The sequence below is a fragment of the Sylvia atricapilla genome, chromosome 1 (genome assembly GCF_009819655.1).
Source record: "Sylvia atricapilla isolate bSylAtr1 chromosome 1, bSylAtr1.pri, whole genome shotgun sequence".
Lineage (NCBI taxonomy): Eukaryota > Metazoa > Chordata > Aves > Passeriformes > Sylviidae > Sylvia > Sylvia atricapilla.
In genome coordinates this window covers 96,734,542-96,747,059 of record NC_089140.1, presented here as the reverse complement: position 1 = coordinate 96,747,059, position 12,518 = coordinate 96,734,542, and the positions used below count along the sequence as shown (strand labels likewise).

At 35.7% G+C, this 12,518-nt stretch overlaps 1 protein-coding gene across 1 annotated transcript in view; it reads left to right on the top strand.

The window, feature by feature from the left end:
* DOK6 (docking protein 6) overlaps positions 1-12,518 on the top strand; it is a 244,943-nt gene that overhangs the window by 90,292 nt on the left and 142,133 nt on the right. Inside the window, exon 2 of the mRNA XM_066328381.1 lies at positions 4,591-4,698. Within this exon, the coding sequence (XP_066184478.1) occupies positions 4,591-4,698 (108 nt within the window). The remainder of the gene's footprint in view (positions 1-4,590; positions 4,699-12,518) is intronic.

The window sequence follows — 12,518 nt, the reverse complement described above, 5'->3', positions numbered from 1 at the left end:
TATTAGCAATGACTGGGAAAGCTTTATTTGCTACAGCTGTGGATTAAAAAATGTGATATTCAAAAGCATTTATTGTAAATTACTAGGCAAAAGGCCTTAGAAATCTCTGGAAAATGGAAAATCATACATAAGATTTCCATTGTAAACCTATTATTTTAAATTATTTTAGAAATGATGAAAATCTTTTTTTCTTTCTGAAAAAAAAAATCCAGCCAGTGGATTTTCTTCAATATGTATTTTAATGGATTTGTTATGAACAGCCATGGCAACAATAAAACAGAATTGTATGATGTGAACATGAAAGTAATGGCCCATTCAGAGGCCAAATTTTTGTATATATTAGTCAAGAATATTAAAAAGTATTATCATGCTGGAAATGTGAGCTGAACAGTTTACTATATTAAGCAGAAAAAAAAGTATTGAAATAAGATTATGCAGTGATTTCATAATTATTTGATCTGTTGCACTGTTTCAAGTAAAATATTTTTAAAAAGATCTCTGAAGATTAATAGAAATATATCAGCATTCGAAGTCAAATTTCTGACAGGAAAGATTTCAGAAATCGTTTGTGTGTGTGGCAGGGAGTGCTGATTAGGTCATATTGTCCCAGGTTCTGGAATCCTCTCAGTAACAAGATGAGGCTGTTCAGGGTCCATCTTGAGGAAAGAGGCTTCTCTCCCCTGCAAGCTGTACATTGTAATCACACTCATTCCCATATTCTATCACAAGGGTCAACCTAATCAGTTCTCACCAGACCACAAGTGTGCTGAGTTATTGCCATAATTGCACAACATCCCGGCTAATAGAATCTGCAGGAATATTTTGTTTTTGTGCTTTGCCCATCTTGTAAAACTGAGATAGCAAGGGTGTTGTTTGAAGAGATTCTGCTATGCCTAAGGCTCTGCAGGTAATTTTAATAGAATCCTTCTCAAGATTGTAATGAACAAGTTTTTGTCCTTCTAATTGATACAGTAATAAAAGAAAACCTAAACCCAGCATGTACTTAATGCCATCTCCCTGATTTTCTCCACTAAAAAATGCAATGGCATGGGGTAGACTTTGTGGTTTTTGCCCCTGACACAGAATTTTAAAATCATGTCTTTTGAACAGTGAGTGCTTATCCAAGGATATAACCCTGATTAAATGATCAAATATTTGGCGCATTTCTTCAACTAAGCACATGTGGAAAACAGTCTCACAGGAAATACTAAGTTTTATGGAGACAACACAGTGAGTGGTTCTAATTCTCTCAGTTCTGAAAGGGCTGATGCTGATTTCTCTCACAATGGCTTCCCCAATTATCTGAGGACTTTAGAAGTCTTTCAGAAGTTTTGATTACAGCCAATGGCATCCTAAAGTAGGCCAGGGATAAAAGAGTATCTCACAGTTCGTGAATAATTGAGTAGGCTTCTGTATAACAATGAGGTGCCTTATGAAAGGCAAATGTTTGTTTGCGGTGTGCTCACATCTGCACCTATTTATTCATATTTATAGATAAATTCATATGCTAATGCTTTTTCAAACATAAGATACAAAGTGTCTGTTGGCATAAAATGGTAGAATGCTGCTGAAATGCGATGGAACTATATGTGTATATCAGCTTTAAAACTAGGTTGCAAAAAATAAAATCCAAATGCAAGGATGTATCTTGGCATATGTACATAGAATATCAGGAGTCCTCTTTGGGCCATTTCATTCTTCAGATCTCTCCTCTTCTTAAAGGTCTGGAAAAAATAGATCCCAATCAATTGAAGGAGTTACGGTCTAAAGGATAAACTTACGTTTCTCTCCTCTTGCCATTCAGCGTTTTTTAAAAGCAAAGGCTGCCCATTCCTGCGGTCTGTGTGCTGAAGCCTTTGAATTCATCTCACTTCTGAAATGTGTGAGAAGGCCTGATCAGGAGCATCCTTAGAGATAACTAGCATCGAGCCCCGGTATTTGATGGTAGTACCCAGTAATAAGGGGGTCAAACCCTTCCTTTAGAATTTCATCAGCTTATCTGCAAAACCTCAAACTCACTTTCACACTGTCCCAAATTGATATCCAGTGAAAAAAAGACTGAAGCCACCTTTTGTCTGAACCTGCTCATTTGTCACTAAAGGAAGTGCTTTGGAGTATGCATTAGATGACTTTTGATCTAGAAAGTGTTCTCATCCTCCCAGGGAGAGATCTGACTCCATGACTGTGATGTATAGTTTGCCTTTTTTTAGGGATATCTCTAATGTACTGGATCTAACTGATACTTCTCATTGCAACAAAATATGACTCTCCCATATATACATTTATATACATATAAAAATATATTTTAAAAACCACAAACACAGAAACAAAGAAAAAACAAACAACAAAAAAAAACCCTCCACCAACATTTGAAAAACTTCTGTTAATCAACACTAATTATCAGTTTCATTGTTAACAGCTGTCAAAAATTCAGGTCATCTGTAAAGTACAGATTTCATGGCTATGCTAAAACCCACCACCACAGATGATGCCTTGAGTTGGTCTGGCTTTTCTAAAGAGAATTTTTTGAGGACTGTAAGATATTAAAGGCACATCATGAAAATAAGAAAATGGAGAAAACACTTGAAATTAAGGTAGTGGTCTTTACCATGATAAAGAACTTCCTAGGAAAAAACTTTCTTCAGAGGAAGAGAAATTAACTGAAACTACACATAGACTAAAGAAACCACCCAAGGTCCCAGAAGGGCCAGGAGTGTTATTAAAATGACACTTTTATTAAATGAATAAATATGTCCCTTTCAGACCGTTGGTGCTGCTGGTTTTCAGTAAGGTCAAAATAGTGTGAATATTCTATATCTTTGTGCGTGGAGCTTTTCACACTACAAAATTGTGTAGAGTTAATATGTTTAATCGAGGAATAACTGAGGGAGCAGTGCTGTAGTTTCGGTAAAGTCAAGTTGCAACACTGCCAAGATGTTATTTGAAGGAAGCACTATCTAATAAAGATGGTTTATGATGTCCCAAAGTGTCATGTCATTTTTTTTCAGGAAATATGATATTGTCTTTGCTTTCCCTCAGGATAGGTGAAGTAATTTCTGAGATAGGAAGTATGGTTGTACAGTTGCCACTATACGACCTGAGTTGAAAAAGCCTAGAAGTTGTACACTTCGTAAGAAGTATACTTGTGGAGGATTTAATTGCACACCATATTTTCTTCTAAAAGTCTTCATAATTAAACATCTTGATACTGTAGCCCAATGGTAGGGCTATAAAATAAAACACTGATTTTGACTGATAACATTCATCTTAGATAGTGGCAACAGGATAGTGTCAGTTGTATTATATCATAATGTGGTTAATTAAGCTTAATTATTTTAATGACACTACATTTTCTGCTTGTACTCAGTTTAGACAGCAGGCTAGGGGGGAAACTCTGCCTGCTCTAATTGCCTTGCATTTTTTAATTATTTAGTATTCTGGTAACATGAGATATGGTTGATCCAAATTTAATAGTACTGCATACTATATACAATTTCTTGTGCTGTATCATTAAATTTTGTAGAATTTGTACTGAATTAAGGCATGTATGTATGTATGTACATGGAATGTATGTACATGTATGTATGGCCAGTGGAATAATTAAGTAATATTGTGTTTGGGACTTTTTTCAATGTATCCCTGAATTAATAACATAAAATTACATATGGTATTGTTTATAGAGCTGTCCAAGTACTGGAGAGAAGAATGAAGTAAATTGCTGTCACAGATTGTAAAACTAGATTGATATCTAATCTCTTACTTGCATAATATAGTCTAGAGGATTATCATTAATCAGGTTCTCTTTGAACTGCAAATGTATGATTATTTGATAATTCAATTCTTGTTTTAAAATTCTGGCTATGGCAATATGATCAGAATGCTTGGTAGGTAGTCTAATAGAGTTCTCTTTTTTTTTTTTTTTAATGCTTTTTGAACAAAATCTAGTGTGATTCTTGTTAAAATTTTGGGGAGGATTTTAATTTTTCACTACATGTTCCCAAAGTTTACTAATATGCATAGTTTTTTCTTAGAAAGTTTGTCATTGAACTAAGACAGGTAACTAGATATTATTGTCCAGAAATTGTCATATTAGTTCTTTCTTCAGCCTTGTGTTTTCTGTGTACACAACAATGCTAAAGGTGATTACTGTGTTCTGTTAAAAGCTGCCATGAATGTTTCTCAATGGATTAATCCTCTCATAGAAAGAGGACAGATGAATGTGAAAGCTAGAAATGTGTGGAATGATTTCTTGAAGAAATTTCTCTAAGTACAGTCTTACAATGCTTTTCATATTCAAAGTTCATGGATTTACTCGTATCTCAAGAATTGTAAATTTTGGCAGTAATGACAGAAGTTGAAGCAAAAAAGTTTACAAAGGATTGGAAATCAGTATATATAAATTGACAAAGTGGTATGCTTATATAGAAATAATTGATGCTCCCAGGATTTTCCAGACTCTTAAAATAAAACACTGTCATTTTAAAATTTCCTCCTAAGTTCGGTAATTTCTTCAGTTCTGTAACCGAATAAATTTGTAATGCTGTCCACCTTTAAAGAAAAACTAATAGAAGCCATTGATTTTGTTTACAGATTTTTAGGCGTTGTTGGTTGGTTTTCAAGAAGGCTTCCAGTAAAGGACCCAGGAGGCTAGAAAAATTTCCAGATGAGAAGGCAGCATATTTCAGGAACTTTCACAAGGTAAGTTATGCCTTTCTCGTGAACTGAAGCATTGCCTGTTTACCACCCTTCCTTGGGAAGAGTATGTTCTTGCTATGTCTGGTTTGCAAACAGTAGAGTGAAAGCCTTTGTTGAAAACCTGATTCTGGCAACAAAAACAGAGTAAAACATCCATAAGTCTCAGTGAAGCAGGTGAGATATCACTCTGTTTTCTTTCCAGATGAGCACAAAACTCAATGTATGTGAAGCAACAGAATGATGTTTTTTTAGTTTAACACTCATAGTTTGGAAATGTGTAAAATTTGCTGCCTATTCAAATGTTTAATCAGTAGTTGTTAGCTAATACTAACCAAATTATGAAAATGCTAAATGCCTCAGTTATAATGGTGACCCTCTTCAAATGAGTAAGGTTTTCCCCAGAACTCAAGATTTACAAGCCCTTTGAACAAAAAAGGACTTTTAGCAATAAATAGTCAGGACTCACTGAATGAGATACTCCCTGCTTTCTCTATCACTCACACTTCTGTGATGGGAAACAAGATATTTGAACATGAGTTACTGTTATCAGTCTGTGAGTAGACTTCATGTTGCCTAATCCTAAACAGGGTGGGGATGTGTGTTTGTACTGTTGTCTTCCATCAAGTCACTGTTAGCTTTATGACATATCAATGTTGGATATTCCATTAAACCTGTCAAGCTGAAACACAAATATGATTTAATCAAGGGCCACGCAGCAAGCAGTGAAAAAATGTGAACATAAGCATAGATCTCTTGAAGGCAAGTGTCATGTTTTTTATCATAAAGCTACAAATTGGCCTTCAAGTTCCAGTAGCCAGGCTGCTCTACCATGGGTCACCTGTGGGGACACAAGTTCTGCCAGCAAACGTTCCCTAGCATGAGCTTCTCTCCATGTGTCCACAGGCCAGGAGCCTGCTCCAACGTGGGTTTCTGATGTGGCCACTATTCTTTTGCAGGGCTTTGGGGAACTTTTTATGTTGTTATCATTTAATTCTTTTTTGAAACTTTTATGCCTGTAGAATACTTAATACGTTAAAAGGACTCAGAAGGACTTTCTATGTTGCTTGTCTACTGTCATCATTGTAGAAAAAATAATATGAAATGCAGGAATTGTTTGAGAAGCTAAGAAAGTAGCGTAGATACCAATGCAGCTGCATATTGTAGTATTGATGGAAGAGTCACCCTTTGCAAATGGAAAAGAGGGGTGTTACTCTTTGCCATCTGGTTTTTTCCCCTTATTCCCCTCTGTGAGTATAGGAAGAAAAGAGAAAGAAATGGATACTCTCTCCTATTTAAAAAGATAATGTGTTTCTGGCTGTAGAGAAAGAGGAAGTGTATAAATTCGCTTGGATTATATCCGTTTTTCAAATAAAGCCATGAAATCATTTCTGAAGGTATATTATCACAAAATAGAAACCCAGAATCTTATTCTCTGGCTTGATTTTTTTCCCAATGATATTTTATTATTTCCTAGTGATTATTCTCCTCAACTGCCTCCATTCTGATAAATAAAATAGTGGTGAAGTAGATGTGCATGAGTTGTGAATAGTCATCGAGCATGGCTATTAAGGGAACAGTGCAGGTTGATATAGGATCAAATATAGTTATTTGCTGGTATTGGATGAAAATACCCTGATTTTTTTTCTTTTTTATCTAAAGCTGTTTATTGGTTCATTATATTTTGAAGTTGTTCAAAGTGCATATTTATCTCTAGTCAGTGTGAACTATTAGCCTTGTCTTGAAATCCTCCATTTCCTTTCTTACTCACAAAATCTAAAGAGAGCATATGGTGTGAAAAGTTGAAGATTAACTCTGAACACTAAGAATCAATGAAAAAAATATTAAATATTGAAGAACTGAGACTTGGTATTTCTAAAGAAAGATTAAAATATAAGTTGCAAGCCTGACTCCTTATGAAAGGACAACATGTATAAAGAGACAAAAGGCTCTGTTTACTTGCTAATATTCATATAAGACTATATATATCAATCCTGAGATCCTTTTTCCTATACAACTTTCTTTGTAAGTATTAGAAGAGGCTGGTGTAGAGGAGTACTCAGAATGCACTGTTTCTCTAGCAGCTTATGTCCTTCAGACTTTCAGATCAGTCTAGGTTACCTTGGGAGAAGGCCTAGGAGTAGCACAGAGTTAGACTGTAATGTGCAATTTTTTTTTAGCTTTCTTCATACAGAGATACAGAAAATTTTACAGCTCAAGTGGAAATATACCAAAAATTATTGTCTTTGATTTACCTGTGTTCAAATCAATATTCAGGATCACAAACAGTACCCCAGTATAAGTAACTCATCAAGGTTTCTACTCTCCTATGTTTGAGCTTGAAATGAGGCTTAAATGAAATTCCCCTTTAAAGTAATTTACCAAGATGACTATATATCTCTTATACTTATGTAATAAACTTGTGTACTGGGAAACATGATTTATAGAAGGGGCTAAACAAAGGAAAAAAACCCAGAATTTATAACACAAAGCTAAGATAATTAAACAAAAAAGATTTTTCTGGTTTATATATGTTATATAAATAGTCGTTAATGAGTAAAAATGCTGTTCTTTTTAGAACATTGATTCTCCTTCCCTCTGAGTACCCAGACTGTGTATGGTTTTATTTGCTATTCTGTAAATTGCTGTTGTGCATTGCTTTGGTGTTGTTTTTTTTCTCTGCTAATTTTCTTACTATAAATAAAAGTAATGGCATTAGTCCTAGACGAGTGCCTCCTAACAGCAACAGTGCATATTAGATTCATTAGCCAAAACGTGACCTCATCTCTTCCTTGCAGTTTCTGGTATCAAATTAAAACTTCTCATTACTGTAAATTCAGATCGTTGCCCTCTTGCACAGGTAAGTTTATAGCTTAGCTGTTCTGTTTTCCCTTGAACATTCATTTTGGAGGTTGTGCAGCTGTGTTGACTCCCATTGCTCCCTCCAAAGAGGGGATAAAATGGCAATAGCCCTGCATCCATGCCAGGATAGGTATGTTTTTGGTAGCCACCCCTGCACAGGCAGAAAAAAACAAAAAAGCAGGCACCACAGCTTTACCAACTTAAAAGAGAGCATAAATAAACAAGATTTCTTATTTCTGTAATGGAAGATCTAAAGTATATAAAAAGTGAATTTTTCATGCTTTGGAGACATACTGCTCAGGCAGTACCAGTGGCTGTAACCCATTAGAAGAGGCTTTCCAGGAGCATTACAGCAAGTCAACATGGTTAAGCAGCAACATGAAGATTACTAGAAATAAGAGATCAAATGTTCAAACTTAGAGTGTATCTAAACGACCTAGAAAAAACATTACACTGTTGGCCAATTAATTGTTAAAGCAGAATTAGAAAGAGCAAAGTAGAGTTTGAGGAGCAACTAACCAGAGCAGATTCTGACCCATCAGGATCAAAAATGTTGCTAAAGACCCCAGAGGATTAAGGAAATGTGCAAGAAAGAGAGTAGAATAAGCACTTTTGCATTGGGGTGTGCTGTGGAGAAAAGTGACACGCTGTGGTGTGGGTATGTGAGGGGGGATTCTGTAGACATATCTGTGTGTTATAAACGGGATCACAGGTACTTTAGGCCCAGCTACACAGACAACTGACTGACTCAAGAGCCCAAATGCCACTTAAGGATAATGTAGCTGAATTACTAATGGTAGTCCAAAAATACCAAAATGAGAATCAACAAATAAGGATTCTACCATTCCTTGTAAAATTTTCAGTTCCATTCCTGCATGCTTCCTCTTCACTTATGAGTTAAACAGCCCTCACATGAAGTGTTGGGAGTTGGGTCTGTCCCTGACAAGATAGAGCTGTCTTGGAGCAAGACAAGCTTGAATCTGTCAGTACTACTGTGCTTACCCTTCAAATAAATAAATAGCTGACATCTGGCACTGAGATCAAAACTTACTTATTTAATCCCCCCAATATGAGAGATTGTTCTGTTAAGATTGCATAAACAGCAGCTATCCCTAAGGTTTTGAGTTTTAAGTTAGCAAGATTAAAGTAGGATAAGATTTTTATGTTATTTGTTTTTCCTGTCATTATGTTCGATTATGATGTGCTTTATATAAATCTGCAAATGCAAAAGGAAATAAATTGCAAAACATTTTAGCAATGACTTCTGATAGTCAAAGATGTATATGGGACAGATGGTGTTAAGCACATTATATAATGTATCCACAAAAATAGATAATAACCAAGAAAAACAACAGCAGTAGCCTTCTAACTGTAGTTTATGGGATTAAATTTGTGACCAGGGCCACACAATGGTAGATACCTTACAATTTTATTTCACAGCTTGATTGTACTGAAAAAACTTGTGGAATGCAATCCCAGTGATTTATGGCAAATTCTTGTGTAAGCTGCAGCAGCTTCTTGAGCACTTTTTGGCACATGTGGGCACAAATGCACACCCAGGTAGTTCTGTTTGGTAAGAGGAAGGAGGGGATAGGTTCTCTTTGTGCAGTAACACACAGTATACAGGAACAGTAAGATATTTATTCTTTAGAGCACAGTTCCTAGTCTCTAATTGAGATGACCTTAAACCATGAGGTGCTTATTCAGGATAAATGAATTCCTGGTAACTTTGAAAACCACTGAATTTTGCCACGGTCGTATATGTGCTAGCTCCCACAATTCTCAAATGTAATTACAGCCCTGAAATGAAAAATAAAAATACTTATATATGGTAGCATTATCATAATCATAATCATTAGAACTTCTCTCTCATTGTTTCCGCTTAGTTGCCTTTGGGTTTTTCTGGTTTGTTGTTTTCCTTCATGTTCTCTAGCCATTGCCAAGTTGCCTAAATAAAGATTCTTATGGCTAAGAAATGTGAAGTAGCCTACTGTCTATTCTAGTTAAGTCCAAGAGTTCTGCTTTACTGTGGGAAATTTCAGATTCTTATGTTGCTCATGTTCACTACAAAGCAGAGGTTGTTCACATTTCCTTATGGGCTTCTATAATCTGATGTATTACTATTATTTATTCATGATCTTGCATTGTTTCTCAGCTGCAAATGTGTTCTTAAAAATAAAGGTGGACAGCCACCAAAATGTAAGTGTTAGGTCTAATTCTTGTGCTTTTTGTGATTAAAACACTTGATTTACATCTAAATTTAAATATTATTTGAATTCCCCTTTAGCAGTCTTTTTCTTGGTATAATTGTTAGGCTGTCTGCTTTTCAAAATCTCAAATTAAAACCTGCCTGTTTTTCTCTGCGGACCATTCTGCTTCTACTGTTTGTTAGCCAATCTATGATTCCTCAATAAATCCTTATTTTCTCATCTGTTTAGATTCACTAAAAAAATCATATTTGAGGGAAGCTAAATAGGAATACTTCATGAAGATCTGGTCACATTCACAGATGTTTTTTGCTTTGAAAACCATCCAGGATTTAAAACACTTTTTCCTTTCCCTCTTCTCCCCTTATTAAGTATGATTTTTTTCATACCCCCAGAGCTTCTTTCAAAAAATTCAAAATAGTGATCTCAATGTAGTATTTTCCAATGAACCAAATGAGTGTATGTGTGTGACTGTTAGTTTTGAGTAATATATTTCAAGGTTTTATCTGCAAATAATTACAAATCTAAGATTTTTTTTGGTGAGTCTTTGCTCTTCTAGGTTGAAAGAGATGTCCAAATGTATTTTGTGTGGTTTTTTATCCCTATTTTGCCAAGTCTTCCAAAGCAGAGATAACTAAACCTTCCTGAAAACTGTATCCTTATTTTTTCTCATTTTGACATGTAATTATCTTCAAATATTTGTTTACATCCCTTTCAAGTAATATCTTGTAGCAAAATCATGTGGCTGGTATGGGAAGGTTATGAAGGACATTGCTTACATAGGCTGCTATTACTCAGCCAACGAAATTAAAATGAAACCTATTTAAATGAATAACTGTTAGTAAAATAGCTACAGTTCTGTCACCAAACAAAAAGATTTGCAATAATTATCAGATGCTTCTTAAAATATAGACGTATTTGAACAACATGGTTGTTCAAAGCAAGCATTAGATGTACCAGAAAGCAAATTGCAGGAATAATTGGAGCTGTGCTGGTAATAAAGCTGTTAATAGAGTCTGAGCACATCAAAGGGCAGCATACAAACTAATAAAACAAAATCTTTTTCGACAAAGATTGTATCAAGGCAATAATCTTCTTTCCTTAACAATATAATGAAGAATTCTACAAGGTGGACATGCTGACAGGACTTTGAAGTCCTAAAAATATGGACCTAAAATGCATAAGTGATCCTATGAGTTACTTCCTTTATACATTCGTCCATCTAAACTTTTAAGTCACAAGGCATTATTTTGAAGTGGAAATTCACAGGTTAAATAACGAAACAGTGTCAAGGTGTGGTGTTGAATTGCTCAAAAGTGGCATCAGTGGCTGAATCTAAGTATCAAGGAGGGAAATAACAGGAAAATTAAAGATAGTTGTTACTCATAACACAAAGCAACACCAAGACCTGTTAGTTGTGGTTCCTATATGAATATGCATGTACACTTTAGTAGTTGAGTTTGTGTATAGTTTGGCAGCAAAAGGGACACTCTGCTCCTACAAATCAGTTATTTAAATAGAAGAATATATTCCCATTATGTTAAGTATTAAAAGAAGATGGAAGACCAAACCTTTTACTTGGGAAAAAAAATAATACTGGATAGGGGAGCAGTATTTAAGCATTTCAGCAGGAGGAGAAAAAAAAAAAAAATATGTAAAACTTCCAAAATGTCATTGTACCACGGAAAAATTCAGGACCTCTGGAGCCCATCTAGTTCAATCCCCTGCTCAAAACAGCATCAGTGAGATCACTTGGCCATGTCCAGTTGTGTATTGAACAACTCCAGGACTGGAGGCTTCATGACCTCTAGAAAGCTAAATAAGAAATGCTTCACCTGAGCCAGACCTGCAATATTGTGTCTAATTCTGGTCCCCTCACTGCTCTGTTCAAGACGGGAAAAAACTCCAGAGTGTCAGTGAGGAAGTTGGAGGTTGGAGAAGATGAGGCAAGACTAAAGGAACTAGGTTTGAACTAGTGAGGAAAGAAGGCCTGGGGGCAACAAATCACAGCCTTCCAATTTTGGTAAGGTGGCTGAGGTGTTCTCACGGAGACAAGAGGCAATGGGCAGAGGTTGCTTCAGGGGAAATTGGCTTGATGCAAAGAATAAGAAAGAATAGCCAGCTGAAGTTTAGAACAGCTAAACGTGAGAGCAGGCTAAGCAGAGAGGTCAGTATTTCCTCACTGGAAATCTTGAAGGCCTAGCTTGGCAAGGTCCTTTGTAACCTAATTGAAGAGCCTGTCTTCAGGGTGGACCAGACGATCTCCAGGGTTTCCATCCAACACAGACCTTTCTGTGAACTGGGAAATTTATGTCACTAAAGTCACTACTACAGCTCTTTGTATATCTCTGTCCTGCATGTATTGTGTCAAACTGGTCTTGCCCTCTCCTGAGAATATTTCAGTGGTGGAAAAAAAAAATATAATCTTCCTGGTATCTCTTTAAACAGTCTTGGGAGAACTTTTCTTTGAACTGCTTTAGTATTATTGTTTTAGAGTAGAGGATGTGGTGGTCTATGTGTCAGTTATGTGTATTCTGCTTTTGCCATGGAAATCTAGCCATGTTTTGACAAAGTTCAAAGCCTTGCAAATCTGTATTTTGTGCATATTCTTTGGAAGCACTTCTGACTTTGACAGCGAAAATGTTTCATGTAATCTGTAAAGCTTTGAAAATGATTGAAATTCAGATAATTTTCTCTCTTGAGTAATGGAATATGTTTCCCCCAGTTCATTCAGGGCTAAAGACTGGTATTCATTGT